Genomic DNA, 19,479 nt, shown 5'->3' on the forward strand with positions numbered 1-19,479 from the left:
CTGAAAAAGGATAAATAAAAAGACAATATGGTTGTTGTAATGTCATTTTAATTTTACTAATAATTTTAAACACTCCATAACATTATCAACGTACTGTTAAGTGCTGCCGAATCTAAAATTTACATGTAAATTTTGCCTACATCAGAACTTTGATAATCTTAAAAGACAAGAATAAATATTTTAAGAACAATTTCGACCTAATTGAATATTGTAAAATTTCAAAAATAAATTTTTCAATTTTCCAGAGAAATAGTTGTCAAAAAGACTAATTTACAATCTTAAGCAGCGATTGAAATATTTATTACAATTTACTGATTATTTGGACTGCACTCTGATGAAACTATTACAGATTTAGTGATAGTGTCTGATTTCCAATAAAATTGAGTATATTACAAAATGAGCCACTTTTTTGTTGCCACAAACAAATATAAATTAGCTAGTATGTGTCTATTTAATTTCATTTAGAGTTGCCATATTTCAATGATTGCTTTCAAAACCATAATCAAGAAACCTGGCAACTCTCAACTCGACTGTAGCGCTAATGTTAACATATAACATAAGAGTATTAACTTTTTTTTAGTATCCAGTTAAAATATAAAAAAAATAAACTCTCAAAAATAAAATGGCCTTTCGAAATGAAATATGTATAGTTATTATTATTAGTATATCAGTAAAACATTGTACTATTTATTTTTTCAAAAGAGACCACTGTCATTATTATAATATGTCAGAGACCAGTACAATTAATAATATTAATATTATTTTGACATCAGAATATCCTTCTTAGTGAAATTTTGATAAATATTTTATGAGTCTACAATTAAGTGACAGAGTCCCTTTTGAAATACATAGAATTCAATTACACTAGTATATTTAAGTTAATAAATTAATTTTCTTTTATTAAAATTTTATTTTTTACCAAATAAACGAAAATGTTGTAGAAATTTAATTTACTCGCATATTGTATACTGACCAATGTATTATTGGTAAGTCTTGACATAATACGGGCATACGCCATTAATCTCGAAATACAATTAAACTAATTATAATAAAATTTAAAATGATTTACAGTGCCTATGATATGTTTTTCAAACAATTATAAAAAGTGCACCTGGTTAAATATTAGTACCGCAATATAAGCTAGAAATGTCACAATTTTTGGTCATTATTAATTATAATTATACAAATAAAACATTTATTTGCAATAAAATAAAATATACAATACACATAACTATCGCAGTGTATCAATCAAAAATTTGCCTAAAAAATATTTTTAATGGTTAAAAATAGTTCTAAATACGCCTAAAACATGATGTCTTTAACATAATCACATAGAAAAATAAATATTTGTCATGATTCAACATATTAACTCTAAATATATGAATAAAACAATAAATAATACTCGTTGCGAACATGTTACACGGAAAAATAATTTGTACAATTAGACAGCAAACGTACTGGTATCATATACCACGTGACTAAGTCATATGAAACATTAACATAATACGAGCAAATAATACTGAAGTATAGGAGATATGAGAGGTGGACTCGCAGTAATCGGACACACCTATCACTGTTGATTGTATATAACAAATTTTAACAAAAAAAATCGACTTCTACCCAGATCCTATAATCAGAACCTTTCCGAATCAGAGTGTTTGGTTAAACTCTCATCATTCTTGAAGTGTATCCTTTCCAATAAAAAAAGGTTCATCTAAATCGGTTAGCGTGATATTGAGACATGTGATTCTTCTCATGGATAACATTGTCAGAAATGGACGTGTGAAAGTGTGTGGTCCACACGGGAAGCGCCAGTTTTCAGATAAAAAAGAATCATCAAAATCGGTTCACCCAGTCAAAAGTTCTGAGGTAACAAACATAAAAAAACAGTCGATTTGACAACCTCCTCCTTACGGAAGTCGGTTAAAAATAGCTATTATTATTAAATAATAATGATGTTTGATAGTTTTTAATAGGTATAGGTTCTTTGATCTGTAAATTGTCGGATTACAAGGTACTTTTACTTTTATTAAAAAGAAACGGCCTATAGACTTAGACATTGCAATCGTTTGTCGGATTGCTGCGAGTCCACGATATAAGCAAAAAAAAGCTTACCTACTACCTACTGTACTCACTCGTTTTAGTAGTGGCTTTGTAAACTTTGAATTTTATATACAAAAAAGGTATATCTAACTTTTGACATTTAACATATTTGATAGTCTAACTGGGAGAAGACAATTAATATTCAAATAACTATTAAGTAAATATAGGTAAGCCATAATCAACGTCCCTGAGAGTACATTAAAATAATAGCCTATTAAAAATTATTATGTAATTTTCAATTTCATTTAAATAAACGATACAATCTATGTACCTATATATTTGTTTAATAATATAAATAAGTATAATAAGATATTACTTGTACAAGTATAAAAACAGATAAAAAAATAAAATCAATAAATAGATGTGCCTGCACAATTCTATATAAAACCTCAGTACGGTATAAATTAAAACAAAAAAAATTCAAAATATCTAAATAGCGATAGTGAATAGTGTTATAATGTCGAGATTCTAAATAAAGTAATCGTTTGAAGAACGTTATTATAACGATATTTCTTACTGGCCCTGATTATAGTTAGATTAGAAGTGCACTGCACGAAAAAAGAAACTAATACTAAATTACCTAAGAAAAAAATAAGTACTAAAAGAGCACTGAGAGATTCTTGTAAAGGCTTTTGTTTATGATTTTTTTTATATATTATACAATTGATAATAAATAATGGTTAAAATATTTCATTTAATTCAAAATAATAAATTGAAAACTGAAAACAATTCAAATAACATTTGTTTTATTCGTTGAAGCTAGTCTCAACAAGAATCTCGATAAAAAGGATTTTTTATAATTTTTCCTACGTTTTTTAAATTTTTTATTTATTTTTTTTATTGATATATGACGGTTACATACGTCGATTTTATAGTTTTTATCAATATCGAAGTCGACAAGAACTACCAGCGATGTAAACCATACTATGCATATCACGTAAAGATTTTTTTTTGTATTTTATATGCATTCACGCCATAAAATTGCTTAACTAAGTTACAACGATAGCTGCGAAAGTCCCACTAAATATGCATTAACCTATAATGAAGCTCAAATTGAACACGCACGAATCTTACTTCTTCTTCCTACGAGACTTTTTAGATTTAGATTGCTTTGACAAAGGCGTGTTAACACTGGAGGCGTCGCCGCCCTTCTTATCATCTTTATCGCTGTCAGTGGACAGGACGGGCGAGGTATTGTCGTCGTCAGACGACTTCTCCAGTTCATCTTTTTCTAACTTACTTTCATCCTCTAATTTCACTTCTTGAGACGTTATTTTGTCGCTTTCTACGACATTAAACCCTCTCTCCTTTCTTGCAGGCACTTTCTCCATATCGATCAAATTAAATGTGCTCGATTCGATTACTTTAGTTGTGGTTTCTTTGATAGACGACAAAATATCATCTATGTTTATTTTGCATATGGGACTGGTCATCTTCACATCGTTGCTTTCTAAGAGGCTATCGCGCATGACTTCAAGTTTGAAGTCATCGAGACCGAAGTCTAGAGGTTCCAGCGGAGGCAGTTCTTGCATTACGGCATGGTGTTCTTCTACAAAATTAAGCTCAGATGGCGCATCACACTCGGCAACCATGATATCTCTCCTTTTACATAGCTCCATCAGCTTATCTTGCAAAGAGATTTCAGATTTCTTATTATTTTCTAAAACGGTAGCCGCGTCTTGTATGTCCTCTACCTCAACTTTTTCAACAGGTTCTACGTTAGTTTTTTCTTCAATTCCTTTAACAGTTTTAGCAGCGGCTATCGAACTCCAAGATTTTACTGGTTTCTCAACTTTGTCACTCTCGTGACACTTTTTTTCTGCCATTTGAGGTGGTTTTTTAAGCGACTTATTGGCCCTAGTAATTTGGATTTCTGGGAAATGATCATCATGCGTATTGATTACGTAAACTTCCTTTTCCTCTAATTCACAAGTTTTTTCTGTTTTACGACTATCTAATTTAGGTGAAGAATTATTTTTCTTAGATTTTGGAGATTCTTTAGTTGAAAATGAAGTGCTGGTTTTAGATTCACTGTGCATTTTAGATTGTGTTTCTTTTATAATTGTCTCCTTCAGCTTAGTTTCTTTAAGTATATCTTTTTCACTAACTACAGATTGACTAAAAGATTTAATTTCTTCGCTTAAGTTTTCATCACATATTTTATTTTTCGGTTTACTAACACTAGGTTTGTCTATATCTTTAATATGCTTAGGTTCATTTGTTTTAACAGGTTCTTCTACATTGTCTTTTCGTTCAGGAGTGCGACTTTTAGAAGAACGTTGTCTTCTAGATTTTGCTAAGTACGATGAACCTAATTCAACATCTTCTAATGTAGATATAGATACCAAATCGTCACTTGGTATATGTTGTTTATCTTCAATCGTATGGATTTCTACAAAACTATTTTCATCTTCTTTAGCTTGTTGCTCTTCTGTTTTTTTAGCTTTACGATTTCTTTTTGATTTCGCTTTCAAATCTTCAGTTTTATTATCATTTAGCAGACGAGGCACATCTTTGTTCGGTTTTTCTAACTTTTCCGGTTCATTTAAAAGCATATCCCACGCTTGCTCCTCTGTTTTTATTTCATATTCATTTATTTTAACATTGTCTATTTTTATTTCACATTCATTCTTTTTAATATTCTCAGTTTCAAACACCAAGGTGCCTGGTTTCAAAGTTTTTGATAATGGTTTATCTTTCTCATCCAAACGTTGAAATTCTTTATTACTATCGTCACTAATCACTAAATTTTTATGCGGTCTTTCATCTCTCATCACAGCATCTTCCTTATTTTCTAATTCAACTTTCACTTTATAGGGTTCTTTTTCTTTTTTAAATCTAATCTCTTTATCTTCGGTTACTTTACTCTTAACACTAATATAGCTAGCGGAACTATCACTAACTGACTTGGTGGTGGGAGATTTCTTAACTCTAGTTCGGGCAACCGGATGAATATCATCCGGGGCCCGGGTTGATTTTGGCAGTGATTTCTCTTGCGATGCATCATTCGCACTCTCTATTTCACGCTGTCCACTTTCTACATTCGCTATATTAACTAAGGCAGGCTCATCCGGCAAGCGGGTCTCATAGGGGCTGTAGATATCATAAGGTGCATATGGGTCAGGGACAGTAGTGAGCTGGGCCGGTATCACCACATCCGTAGTGAGGGGCAGGGGCTCGTCGTCAGGCGATGGGTCGCGGGGCGCCGCGCTCTCCACCGGTATAGTGGTCGACGAGGGCAAAGCGCGCATAACGAGACGAGGGTGCGTGGGCGCGGCGGGGAGAGGTTCCTCATCGTGAGGCGCTGCACTCTCCACGGGTATGGTGGTGGAGGAGGGTAGGGGGTGGGAGACGAGTTGGGAGGGGAGGGGTGATGCGGGCGGGAGCGGGGTAGCCAGCAGCGGGCGGAAGGCGGCTTCGTCGTCATTGCACCGCGTGTGGGCGTCGGGGTCGGACGTCACGGGCGGCGCGGCGGCAAGCGCGTCGCACACGACAGTCCCCTGCGGCGCCACGGCACGCACCACTAGCCCACCAGCTTCACGCTCCGGCCGCGCTCGCGGCTGCCCTATACCAAAACCGAAGGCACGTTAGTCTATATGTATATTTTGATTTAGAATAAAAGCGCGATGTGGAGTTAATTCGAAAGCCAAGAGGGATGTCGGTGCCTTTGGCTTCGGTATAGAGCAGGCCGTACCCAATGAGAGGACGTGTTAGTCCGAGGCGACCGATTGTCAATGTAGTCCACTGATATGTACGTAAAATTGTTTGCCTACTTTTAAGACTTTCATGTTTATTGATATGAAAGTAATTAAATGCTGACCTTCACAAGCAAAATTATGTACATATTAGTGAATATATATTCAATGTGTCGCCTCCACCATTGTGACTTACGTGACAGGCGCCGACACGTGCTCTCATTCACAATGTTAATAAAGCTTTCTTCGGAACTCTCCACTTGCAATGCTTGAGTCTTGTGCACTACACCACACACAGCGCAAATACACTTAATTCAAAAAATCTACGCAAGCGACAATGAATTCGATTGAATATTTTTTTTTATTGACGCGTTACAAACTTAGACAACACAACAATTTTCATTTCAAATGAGAGGAATTTCAGGTGAAACACATTTGGAAATATAATTTTTTTAACTCGACACTTGGCCAAGCAGAAAGCTGTGAGTTCGTTCCCTACAAATTCGGATACAGATATGTGTCATATAAATGAGTATCAATATTATTAATTCAGCGCAAAGTGGAGAACGGAAGTGTCTAAATGGAGACAGAGAATCTTAACACTAGGTTCCCAGGTTTCCTCCACCTACCCTGATGTATCTAAAACTCATTGGTTTGTATACATATTCATATCATAAATATCATAAAGCATATGCATGTAGCATGAGGTTAAATAACTCATAATTTTTTATAAGAAAATATTTATTTATATATTTTTAACCTTACTTTTGCAAATTTCTTTTATTATCTATATTTTGCAGAAAATCATGCCATGTTTCGTAACATATTTTTCACTTTAACTTTTTCTTGTACAGAATAAATAAAAACATAACACATACCATGATCCTCCTTCATGGCTTCAGCGAGATCCTCTTTGAGTTGGACGTCACAGACGGACGCGGTCCTCCCAGAATCCGCCAACAGAGACTTACGACGAAAGCTGTCTGACGGCGAATGTTCTAGTGAACCTGGAAATTTATATTTATTTATTTAGAAAGTATAAAAATTTAACGTAGCGAGGACTCAGCTTAACGCTAAAAAAACATAATGCTTATCACATCTTGAGAGAGAGCGTGAGAGTTTAGCCCATTGATCTTTGCAAAAACGACTTTATGTAATTCGATTAAAGAAAAGCTTAAATAGCAACATGTCTTAAAATTATTCCTGTCTATAAAAATAAACAATATTTTCTAATGTTGAAAGTAGGAGGCAAAAATACTTTGTCAATAATGTTAAATATGTCTAAACCTATACACATTTTTTTAAGTTATAAATATGAACACTTCTCGGAAAGTGGTTAGATCACTATGTAAGATTATATTTAAGGAACTATTAATCTAAAATAGTCTTTCGTAAAATGCACATATACCCTTTTGAAAGGCTGTTTGAGCTGGAGAAGTCGCTATTAACAACAAATAAATAAGAGGTGTATTCTCAGAGGAGAAATATTTAATCAATCAATTTTCAGAACCATCAAAAAATTAAAAAGACATTTAATATACTATACAGACATCTAACAAACAATGCTAATAATATTAAGTACTAGCGGAAGCAGAGTCAATAAGTAAGAAGACAAAGCGCAGCGTTGAGATCTGCCACTAAAAAGATGATGATGATGAGATGATGCGGAACAGGGTGTCTTAAGACTAGGTTGCGCGTAAATCTAAAAAAACTCTCATAATAAATACGTACTAGCGGAACCAGAGTCGATAAGTACTGGCACTATAGGTCGAACACCGGGCATATTGACCGGAGTCGAACGCGCCGCCCCTCGAGCTGAACTCGTATCTACTTCCACCGCCTCAGCTTCCGACAGGGAGGAATTCGACCTGGAATGTTGAATGAATGGGTTTAATAATTATTATGTTTAAATATAAAATATATTTATTTAAAAATAAGTTTTTAGTATGTATTGTAATTTATGACTAAAAACATAAAAATGACTACTTACCCAGTAATATTATAAGTTTTAAACACAAACTGCGGGCCCATCCACAGCCGACGATGTGGCCCGGCATGAGTCACTATCTCCACTTGGGACAGCCAACGTTCCTCCTCGCTCATGCACATGTCTGCGCATCTCTAATGAAAAATAATGTTTTTCTTATTACATTTTTTAAAAGATATTATATGTTATGTATGGCAAAAGCCCCGTTACTTGGCTCATCCGGTACTTTTTTCTTTAGATCAATGCATGTAATAAAAATAAACGAAACATAATGATGTATATTTTTAAACATAATAATATTTTGTTATAATAATATATCGTAGATAAAATATAACTTACGCGACAACTCATAGGTTGTAACAATGGATTCGAAGGCGGTAGCGGCGCTAGTAAATCTGCCGCTGCGGGAGGACGTTGTAACGGCCACTGCGCTATCGGCTCCACTTCTAACTCTATTGGCGATTCGTCACAGATTTTTTCTTTTGGTACACCTATAAAAATGTGTGTTATGTTGTAATACAATTTTATAAAACCTTTAAAATATGTTAAACCATTTTTTTATTGATATTAACTTTAAGTTTTAAATAAACGTTTTTGCCAAGGCCTAATGCATGTTCCATAAAAATATTACTTAAACCTCTTTTCGTTTTAAACTAGTTGTCCTTCCATACCTTGCTATATGCAAAAAACAGCGTGAAACAAAAAATCCACCTATAATAAGACACTTACTACGAGCATGTCGTGGGTTCAAAGCCAAATGTAGCAACGCTCCATTAGCGGCCATCAAATACAATGGTACGGACGCGGCTTTCCCCGTTATACCGCTAATTCCGAAGCAGGCCCGTGCTAGTAATGGCGGTGCTCCTGATTCTTCTGATAGGGAAGATAGACGTTGGCGACCTGAAGAATGTAAATATTAAAATGTGCATTAGATAAAATTGGGTAATTGGTTTATTTTATAATGTATTTTTATCGATCTGGTTACTTTGTGCTTTAGTAATAAGCGTTATTAACTCTAGGCATTCTTATTACTGTTTTTTTATATAAATAATCGTTGTCACTTTTATTTACTATTGCACACATTTACACTTTTATATTTGCAAATATTACCACATTTGTGTACTGCTGCGTGTCACATAATTTATACTTTTCGTTTCAATTTCTCCCACAATTTTTTGGCAGATCAATAATCTGCCAGTTTTGCTTACAAAAAAGTGAGTCAAAAGAGTATATTGTTCTCTTAGTTCACTCATATTCATAAAAACAGCGTAAAAAAATAAAGGTTTCAGAGCCGCCACGAGTCGTCAACCGTACTATACTCACCCGAGCTATTCCTAGTGATGGTGTGCGTAGGCAGGTTGTGCGTCGGTCTTAACTGCGCTAGCGGCGCGCTCGTGTACGGAAGGGGGTACGGCGGCAAGCGCGGGTTGGGGTACCACGTGCCCGCAGTCGCTTCGCAGACGGCGAGCGGGGAGGAAGAGTGTCCTGTGTGTCAGTTGGGCGTTTTAATATACAACAGATAATATATTTCATTATAAATTTCTAATATTCTACAATAATTTATTATCAACACTGACATCACTAAGAATCAGTTCGCAGCTCAAGTTGTTCGGCCGACATTGAATCGACAGTCAAACCGAAGAGCAAATAAAATAATGATAGCAAACTTTACGCCGTATAATGTCTCATAAATATGAACTTTAACTTAATAATAAAAAGGTCAAATTTTATTTACACTAAAAACTAGGAATAACAAAATTTATTATACTTATTATACATCATACATCGTCTGCTCTTCAACACAAGATAATATAATAAAATAAAACAATAAATATAAAAAGAACACTCATTACCAGTATGTATGGGGAGGCCGGCGGAGCGGTGGAAGCGGGAGAGGCGGTTGACGACGCGCGGCTGAGTGTGCGTGCGCACCCCGCACGCGCCCCCGTACGGACTTATAGCGAACACGTGCGTGGTCCCGCGGAGCGTTGATATCGCTGTCCAGCGTGAATCGCCTGATATTGCTATGTCCTGTAGAGGTTTTGTTTAGTTAGATTAGTTAGCTTTTACTTGCGACTCAAGTACCATAAATAAATAAAATATCTAGTTACAGAATAAAGCTGCTTGTTAACAGACCCAGACGCAAACACATATGATTAGTGAACAAATATATAACTCTAATAAATAAGTATCAAACTTAAGAAATGGTTTTACGAGTAATCTCTAGGAATATGACTTGTTGTTAAGGAAAGGACAATATTTAAAAAAAGATAATCATAAAATATAACCATACCTGTACTTTAGCCGTAGTATCACCCCTGTGTAATATATACAAATGATGCACGGACGCCAAGCTAGGGCCACAAGGGTGAGGATTTATACGAAACACGTGGAAGTCGTGACCCCTACGGTCCGCTGTCACCAGCAACATGCCACTGGGGTCAAACTTTAGAGCTATGATTGCTTCTGAATGAGCTATGAAATGGGCCACTATTGGATCACATGGATCTTCACAGTCTTGACTATCTTCGTCTTCGTTACCCTGATACATACAAAATAATATCCTAAGTCTTTTTTTTCCCTTTTTCTTATAAACCTATACAGAAATCTAACGCAATTTCAAGTAAAAATGAGTAGAGTTAAAATCATTACTATTCGTGATTTAAAGATAAGAACTGTTAACCTTAACCAAAGGAATCCTTCATATAGTATCAGGAAGGTTAAGAATTATTATTTATAGATTCATTTAGCCAAGTTTTATAATATAAAAGACAAAAATATCAAACATTTGTGCATGATAAAATAAAAAAAATACTTAATGAAAAATAATCAGTAAGAATTAAGAAGAATATAAATAGATTGACCTTGTATTAAATTTGTTTGATTCACACATATTTAATAACAAATAGTGAAAAACCCTAAGCAACACAAAATATACTATAGCCATTAATAATAATCAAGCCAATGTAGCGCAGTGGGACATCGTCAGTCTGGAAACGCGACGGTTAAGGGTTATATACCACTCGGATTATGAAATATTTTCACTATCCTACTTTACATACGAAGGGTAGCAACAAAGGGTAAAAACAAAGCACGTAATATATAGGATCCATATGAAAAACAAGGTACAGAGTGTTTGGACACGAAGTTCTCTTTGTACGTTATTGCATTTAGTTACGACGACGAGCACGAAATTAAAGCATTAAAACTAACCTCAATATCCAATATAGTGACGACACCAGGTCTTTGTATGTCGGCGTGTGGTGGGGACGGCGACTGTGAAGTACTGCGACCGCCCGCCAAGCTGTGGGCAACACTTTCGCCGAGGCCTCGCAAGCCTTTACTGAGGGACTTGGCCGCATGGAGAACGGTTGCGGTGTAGCTTGTTACACCTTCGCCTGAAATAAAAAAATATAATCGATTATCAATTAATTTTCTGAACGTAATTCGAAGGTCGAATGCAGCACTAATAGAATATTATTTTAAATTAAGTTAAGTAACTCTTAAACAAACACCAGTCTCAGGCACTGCTTGAACCTCTCCCTGAAACACGGTGGGCACGGCTGCAAGAATACCTTGCTAAGCACAAGCAGTTCACTTTCTAAAATTTGTTTTTAAACTGTACATAAAACTAAAACTAAGCTACATTTTTGGACATTTTTTATATGATTTGTCTAACTGTATCTGTACTTAAAACTGGGCTTTTAAAAGAACAAAAGATTAGAAGTCCTACATTCAATTAGTAGTGAAAAATAAGAATTTCTTACATAATTATATGATAATAGCGACACAATTTTTCTAAGCCGCACCATATATCGGAGAACATTAATTATAAATTTTCATTTTCATTTCATTTTATATAGAAAGCCACATATTCATATTAATTTATTTCAATATACGCGTTTTTATTTTTTAATAAATATGCGCAGATGTCAGTCAAGGACATTTTTATTATCAAGACAGGTGTTGAATATGTCAAAAAACAATAATGACAAACTATTTATTTTATTATAGAAAAAATAGGTAAGTAGTACTAATGAGAAAAAGTAACGACCATTTACTTACTATATAGCAGTATTGTCCATATAATTAATGTTTATTATAGCAATTAAGATAAGTTTAAGGTAACGTTAAAAATAAACAACAAATACTTTGTATAATACATATCTCATAGAAACAACTCTTACATTTTTTGAGTCCAGTAGTTGCGCAGGTGCACAACTGTGCAACTGTAAACGCGACAGTTATAGGTTCCATCCCCACTCAAGGAAATGAAATATTTAGTAGTGTTGAGTTGCGCCACTCAACACGCAATGTCCCCAAAATTCGGTGGAAAGTGGATAACGGATGTGTGTTAATGGGAACAGTACTTCAGAGGCTCCCTTTGCCTACCCTGCTATGTACGAGATACAACGTCAAGCTAAAAAAAATATATAACTCTTTGGGAGTCAGCTTGTATGTTATTCATTTGATGAACACTATATATTATATAACACATAAAGACACCGTTGTGAAGGATCAGATTTAAAGTAGCTCAGAAAATAGTGCCTCGCCAACTTGTTTTCACTATTCAATTTCAAATGACAATATCTTAAAATTGGACACAAGGTAAACAAAGCGATGTGTCATTATGTTATGTTCTTTTAACTGGCCATTAAAAAAACTGCGCATTTATAAGAAATTGCGTTTTCATTTAAACGTTCAAAACAAGTCTACTACAGTTATGAATCCATACCTCCATACCTATATTATAAATTCGAAAGTAACTCTGTCTGTCTGTCTGTCTGTCTGTCTTTTACGCAATCAGGGCCAAACCGCTAATTTTATTGTTATAAAATACTCATATAGAGATACTTGAGGGTCCCGGGATGAACATAGGATACTTTTTTTTCTCATATTTGTAATATTTTCGATATATTAAAATACTTATTAATTTGACATGCAATTTATTCCGCCATGTTTATAACAACCGTCGTTGCTAAGCAACGATTTGCAAAGTTTGTTGTTAGAAAACGTCACAAAAAATGAGCTTGCTTAACGCATCTCTCTATTGAAAACTGAAAATAATTTCATAAATATTCGTATAGTTCAAGCGGGCGTAGCCGCGCTCGGGTCCACTAGTAAATAATAAATTAATTTCAATAAGAATCTTTGCAAGTAAAAAAAACATACATTTAGACCACTAAACAGTGACAAATTAAAATTATTTTCACAATACAAATAAAAGAAAAATGCACACTGCTACGATCATAAGGTCATATGAAGCCATTAGCCTCTATAGACAATCGATAAAGACAAAGGACGTGTATTTACGTTAATGCATTTTAGTATGAGAGATTTATATGTAGTGTTTATTGTATTATGTTAGATAATTTTTTTATGTATCACAAATTGAACAGATTTAATCTGTAAACGCGGCAGTTCTGTGTTCGATTTCCACTCGGGGTAAAGAATTAGTTATCATTTTTATTTTTTGTAAGAAGACATTTTCAACTATAAATACAAAGAAATGAAGCGTGAAACTAAATGATTTTTTTAAGTACACTTATTTCACCTTTCTATGAAACAAGATAACATAGTGTTAAGACACTGCGTAAATAAGAGCAGAGTGTCATATTATATAGCATTTTAATATAATCAAAATTAGTAAGCTATCGACCGAATCATGTCTTTGTCACGAATGTTTCATGCGTAACAAATATAGATAACTCCTTAAATTAGATTCGCGTGTAGTCAACGTGTATGATACCTATATATAACTTCATATACTTATCGGTATATCGAGCATAAAGGTCTTTAACCCTTTCAGGAATATAAAGTAATAATAGGAACTATTTTCCTTTGAGATTTTCTTTATTTGTGTCCGTATATCGCACAAAAATTACTACATCTCATTTATACTAAAGACGTTTTTACGATGTTTTAATCTCTACATCTATAGCTACGAAAAAAAGTCCCAATAAATATTATTCAGCATTATTATATTTCATATATAAATAAATCTACTAAAACGACTATAGTTTAAACATGTTTATTTTAAAAGACTTTTAAAATAACTTGCGGTCAATATGCAGGTATATTGCAATATCACTGCATAACATTTTGTTTTATTTGCTTTAACTGCATTTATAATGTAAGTGGCTTAGTCACTCCAAGGTTTTCCAATTATTTGCGATCTTGTATTTTTGTTAATAAATAGTACAAATGATTTGTGCATACAACCGACTGACCTTCAGTTGTGGCAAAACTATATAAAGGGATTGATATAAACAATAATTTATAGTATTATACTGCTGTAGATATTATTAATTAAAACAGGTGTAAATACTATTGTGAAGGCACTCCATTCTCCACATACAATCCAAATTTACAGATATTTAGTAATAACAATTTGTAACGAAAAGTTAATAAAAATAGAAAAGTTAATATTTACTTTCACATCCTCCACTGCTCCGTTTCGAAGGATTCAATTTTCTATCAGCATACGCTAACCATCTATCTCCCAACGCCAAGGGGTTTATAGGCGAGTTGTTTCCCAGTGGACATGGGCAGGGATAGCAAGTGGTTATGGCTAGTCTATCCTCTAGGGTAGCAGCGTCGAATACTGCGAAACGCTCAGAGAACGAAACTACTACTGAACGTTTGTTTGCTAGTACGTCTAGGATTTGATTTTTGAATTTGATGCTTTTTACCTGCCAAAGTAAATGATTTATATTATATGATGATATAGGTACTAACATTATAATAAAATTTTAAAACAAATATCTCACCTGTTCCCCACCCCTAATAGAAATGAAACTCAACGAGCAAAAAGCTGGTCCAGGGCTGGCTGAATCACACAATGCTATAAGAGGCCTCTTAGATGCAAAACAATCCCCTTGTTGAGGTGTTGGAAGTATACGGAGGACCCTCACAGTGCCTTGCCTCCAAGAGAGAACCTCCTGGGCCTCTCCTGAGGGAGGGATCAGCCATACTTGAACCCCCGCCCCATAGCCCAGGATTAGGAGTAATGGAGGTATGTCATTGTCACTATCCCCTTCAGGTGTAGGTTCGTTTATATCGGCGGTTTCGAACCTGTAATATTAGATCGATTATTGTCGCTAATTTTTGTAGGAACTTTGGTAAAATTAAATGTGAACAGAGAAACTGAGCCTGACTCTCAACGCGATGACAGTGGGTTTAATGTTCAATTAGGGAACGATTATATTATTGATCTGGTTAGACTAAGCGCGGCTTTAACTTCCACCATTCAAAATGCAATGTCTCAAATTCCTTTCTTTACTTTCTTTTGTAAAGCATTGAAAAAAATATACATGATTTTTTATACAAACCTAGCCCACTGTATAACGTCCTTAGGATCAACAGTGGAAGAAGAGGACAAGGTGACATCATTAATGAAGCCGGACACCGCGTCTATGATGCTACGGTCGCTCGGCGGCTGCGACGGCACGGTGAGCGGGCCGCCCGAGCGCGCGTGCCGGGGTGATTCCGCTGACATGCTGGTTGTTTGCTAGTGTCTTCTACAAGTTGATAATAAAATATAATTCTAGTTATAATTTTAAAAGTCGATGTCATGAGGCAGTGGCATAACATTTGACTGTAAGTGCAACGGTTGTGGGTTTGTGATCTGTTCAGAGTAATGAAAATATTTAAATTAATTTCACATTCCTACTATGCAATTTCACAGAAATTGGGAAGCAAGTGAAGTGAATGGTCTTAATACAAGGTTTCCCTGTCTAGATATGTAGGAATAGTGTAAAGCTGTAAAACGAAAATAATCATAAAAAAGGTAATGTTAGTAGTAATAAACCAATAAATTATGATCTAAAAGTTGATAATTGCAGTAACTAGAGTATAAAATTTATAATCATGTATTCATCAAATCATATCAAAAATTTCCATATGATGAATATTTCCATATTTAATTTTCCATACTTTTTTTATTAAGAAAATATAACAAATTCTATTTAATAATAAAGAATTGGTATAAATAGAAAATATTTACAAGGAATAGTTTAGCCTCGGTAATTCTAATAGACTAATTAAATGGCAACATCAGCTTCACTCTTTTTCTGCTTACAAGATGAGACAAATACTCAAAATAATTTAGTGTCAAATGTTTAACTAGATATATCCAATAAAACAAAACATGGCATACATATATATTGTGCACAAGAGAGATTATTAATTATGTCTTATATGTAACTATTTCTTTTAATTGTAATAGTGTTATATTCAAATTTTGCATTGAATTACTATTTATTTTATGAACATATCAACTTAAAATAATACAATACTCTATTTTTTTTATCTTAACTGAACAATATTAGTTTAATAACAAGATTTACCTGTTGTTTTTGTTAACAATATAAACATCACAAGAGACTATAAATATCTTGTTTACGTTATTTTCGATGACTACAGTAAATTTTATCTGACAAGAATACAAATAGATAAGAGTTATTTACAAAAACAAAGATGCAATTTTTGTTTTATTTAAAAAAATGTTTTAAATAACTAATGTACAATATTACAGTAAAAAACTGTAACCTTCACTTAATATTAAAACAATGAATATAAAGACATCAACAATTCGAAACTATTTCCCTAAAACAAAAAAAAGCAATTAAAGTTACATAATATAATAAAACAAAACAATGTCAGATTAAAATATATAGATTACATAATTTACGAAAATAAACAATGTCAATGTACGAAATCTGTAGGTATTTAGAATTCACCGATGTAGATATGTCGTAAATCGATCTAAGAACTGTATTATACTTTCTAAGCACGTATTACATACGCAAGTGTTCTCTCAAACTCAATACACAACAATTAGAGTGCAAACCTTAGGGACCGAGGACAAAGGAAATCGATGCAAGTTGTACCTTACAACGATACAATCCATCCTCCCAGATGCATAAATACAAACATCCTAATTGAATCATGATACAATATATCATATTACTTACTTCAATTATAAAAATAATTTTCATTTTAATTCCATATCTGAAGAATGGTGCAATTGCGTCGTTTTTACTGGCAGTCGAAAACAATGACGTCACAACAATTTTAAAATTATAAAAGCACTCACTCAATACACTTTTAAATTCGTTATACAAAATGCCTTTTAAATCAAATAATAAAACAGGAATAAAATTATAATTAAAAATACAAAACACAACAACATACAACAGATGTTTTGAACTTTTGAATGACAAACGCGCACAGCGATCTCCTACTTGTTTATTTGAATGTGTGAGTTTTGAGAATTACATACATAAAAGAAATCAAGACGAAATCGAACGATGTTGACAAATGTGTGAGTAAGAAGTAACGTTGTTATAGCACACTATTGTAATATTGCGTTTAAAAATACACGTAAATTATTATACTTTCTATTCTGTTATAATATAATGTTTAAAATAAGAAACTTAATTATATTAAAATAGTTATTAATTAAATGATTAAGAAAAATTAAGTATTTATTTTAGTAAATTTTAAAAGTACTATTAATGGACGCTTATATTGTATAGTCTTTAGGATATTTCATTCAATTGATATTTATTATTTAAAAGCAACTTAGCAAACGAAAATAATGTGGTTGAAAATATTTATGTATTTATATTTTTATAATATATCAAGCGCAATGTTGAATATCAAGCAGAATAGAAATAAAAGTAATATCTTGATTGTATTTATCGACGACTTGCGACAGCTGACGGAAGACGAGTTCTATTTACCAAATATTCAAAAATTGGCGGCAAAAGGCATCACATTTCGAAATTCTTTCGCACAGGTTGGTTACTTTTGTTATTGTTTTAATTTGACAGTATATTTTTTTATATAAATGCTTTATTATAACCTTTTATCTCTATTTTTTAGCAAGCCTTATGTGCACCCAGTAGAAATTCTTTATTAACAGGTCGTCGACCTGACACGTTACGATTATACGACTTTTATAGTTACTGGCGTGATGAAGTTTACAATTTTTCTACTTTCCCTCAAATATTCAAAGAAAATGGATATGACACGTTTTCAATAGGCAAAATATTTCATCCGGGAAAGAGCTCAAATTTTACCGACGATTGGCCGTATAGCTGGTCAGAAATACCCTTTCACCCTCTATCAGAACGATATAAAAACGCTGCGGTTTGTAGAGATCATAGCACGCACAAATTAGAACAAAATCTAATATGTCCAGTTACTATTACATCACAACCCAATAATACTTTACCTGATCTGGAATCCACTGAATTTGCTATAAATTTGTTGAGGAACAGAAACAAAAACAAACCATTCTTGTTGGCAGTAGGATTTCATAAGCCTCATATACCTCTTAAATATCCTCATAAATATCTAAGTAAGTAAAAATATTTATAAAATAACATATGAAAAAAATCACGTTCACGATTAATCGGGGCGCAGCGGCATAGCGTCTTATGTAAACGATTGTTGTGGGTACAATTCCCACTACGGGAATGAAGTATTTTTATTTCCTCGCTCTGGTAACAAGACAATTAACAGCATTGCGTTAAACAAATAATTTTAGGAAAAGTTCCAATCAGCGAAGTAAAGCCACCATCAATGCCTTATATGCCCAAAACCATGCCACTAGTAGCATGGCATCCATGGACTGATGTACGCCATAGAAACGATATAAGAACTCTTAACATTTCCTATCCATTTGGCACAATGCCTACTAAATGGACCTTAAAAATCCGTCAGAGTTATTATGCAGCATCATTATATATTGATAATCTAATTGGAAAATTATTGAGAGAAATAGATCCAACCAATACTATAGTTCTTTTAACAAGTGACCATGGTAAGAGATTTTTTTAAAAAAATACCTAAGTATATATATAAATATGAAAGTGTTTTTTTTAATAATAAATTCTTTTATAAATTCCTATATTGAAATACATTAATAATTATAATATTTGTATTAATTTATAATGTTATAAATATTTCATTATGTAGGTATTTCTAATTTCAGGTTGGTCATTAGGAGAGAATGGCTTATGGGCAAAATACAGCAACTTTGATGTTGCTTTAAAAGTTCCATTAATATTTAAAGTACCGGGATTTCCATCAAAATCCATATCAACTCCTGTAGAACTAATTGATATATTTCCAACCATACTTGAATTAGCCAATTTAAATATTACACCAAAATGCAAAGATGTCCATGAAAATTCAAAAAATTGCTATGAAGGCAAAAGTTTGGTACCATTTATGAAAACTTCTAAATATAAAAACAGAAGACCATACGCAATATCTCAATATCCCAGACCTAGTGTATATCCTGAAATAAATTCGGATAAACCACATTTAAAAGATATTAAAATCATGGGTTATAGTATCAGAACAAAAAGATATAGATACACTGAATGGATATCTTTTAATAATACATTATTTTCTAGGAACTGGTCTACTATTTATGGCGTCGAGTTGTACGACCATGTTACAGATGACGATGAATCTTATAATTTTCACTTAAATCCTAAGTATAAACATGTGGAAAAGAAATTATCGCATATTTTGAGATTACAAATAGATCCCTATTATTACAATAAATACCTACTCAAGTAAAAACAATATATGCAACCTTATATGAAGTATTTTGTTTCAAATGTGTATATATAAAATATCAACTCAACAATAATATAAAACAAAAGAATGAAAATC

At 33.2% G+C, this 19,479-nt stretch overlaps 2 protein-coding genes across 3 annotated transcripts; one reads left to right on the plus strand and one right to left on the minus strand.

Annotated features, from left to right (window-relative positions):
- Positions 1–28: 28 nt before the first annotated feature.
- On the minus strand, positions 29–17,069 carry LOC146530207 (uncharacterized). The gene is made up of 14 exons (XM_085199858.1): positions 16,761–17,069; positions 15,117–15,305; positions 14,556–14,859; positions 14,219–14,477; positions 10,999–11,183; positions 10,079–10,327; positions 9,639–9,816; positions 9,109–9,270; positions 8,515–8,685; positions 8,125–8,276; positions 7,789–7,919; positions 7,530–7,666; positions 6,677–6,805; positions 29–5,668 (listed from the first exon to the last, which is right to left on the minus strand). Exons 2-14 carry the CDS (start codon positions 15,281–15,283, stop codon positions 3,174–3,176), a joined length of 4,719 nt encoding a protein of 1,572 aa, XP_085055984.1. The 5' UTR covers positions 15,284–15,305; positions 16,761–17,069; the 3' UTR covers positions 29–3,173.
- Positions 17,070–17,339: 270 nt separating this feature from the next.
- Positions 17,340–19,383, plus strand: Ids (iduronate 2-sulfatase). Of its 2 annotated transcripts, XM_085201168.1 has the most exons (4): positions 17,340–17,587; positions 17,674–18,151; positions 18,341–18,616; positions 18,788–19,383. In XM_085201168.1, the coding sequence occupies exons 1-4, from the start codon at positions 17,387–17,389 to the stop codon at positions 19,381–19,383; spliced, it is 1,551 nt and encodes a 516-aa protein (XP_085057294.1). In that variant the 5' UTR covers positions 17,340–17,386. The 2 variants fall into 2 exon arrangements, with proteins under 2 accessions (XP_085057294.1, XP_085057295.1); XM_085201169.1 differs by lacking the exon at positions 18,341–18,616.
- The last annotated feature ends 96 nt before the right edge of the window (positions 19,384–19,479 follow it).

This window comes from Heliconius melpomene, chromosome 17 (genome assembly GCF_056956725.1).
Source record: "Heliconius melpomene rosina isolate 202511_hmr_F chromosome 17, ASM5695672v1, whole genome shotgun sequence".
Taxonomy (NCBI): Eukaryota; Metazoa; Arthropoda; class Insecta; order Lepidoptera; family Nymphalidae; genus Heliconius; species Heliconius melpomene.

Excerpts from the sequence above, each read along its gene's own strand:
- Ids (XM_085201168.1), top strand. The coding sequence starts at position 17,387 with ATGTGGTTGAAAATATTTATGTATTTATATTTTTATAATATATCAAGC. Across the intron at positions 17,588-17,673 it reads TTCGAAATTCTTTCGCACAG|CAAGCCTTATGTGCACCCAG; the intron begins GTTGGTTACTTT and ends TCTATTTTTTAG. Across the intron at positions 18,617-18,787 it reads TCTTTTAACAAGTGACCATG|GTTGGTCATTAGGAGAGAAT; the intron begins GTAAGAGATTTT and ends TTCTAATTTCAG.
- LOC146530207 (XM_085199858.1), bottom strand. The coding sequence starts at position 15,283 with ATGTCAGCGGAATCACCCCGGCACGCGCGCTCGGGCGGCCCGCTCACC. Across the intron at positions 8,277-8,514 it reads GAACCCACGACATGCTCGTA|GTGTACCAAAAGAAAAAATC; the intron begins GTAAGTGTCTTA and ends ACATTTTTATAG. Across the intron at positions 5,669-6,676 it reads AGCCATGAAGGAGGATCATG|GGCAGCCGCGAGCGCGGCCG; the intron begins GTATGTGTTATG and ends GTTTTGGTATAG.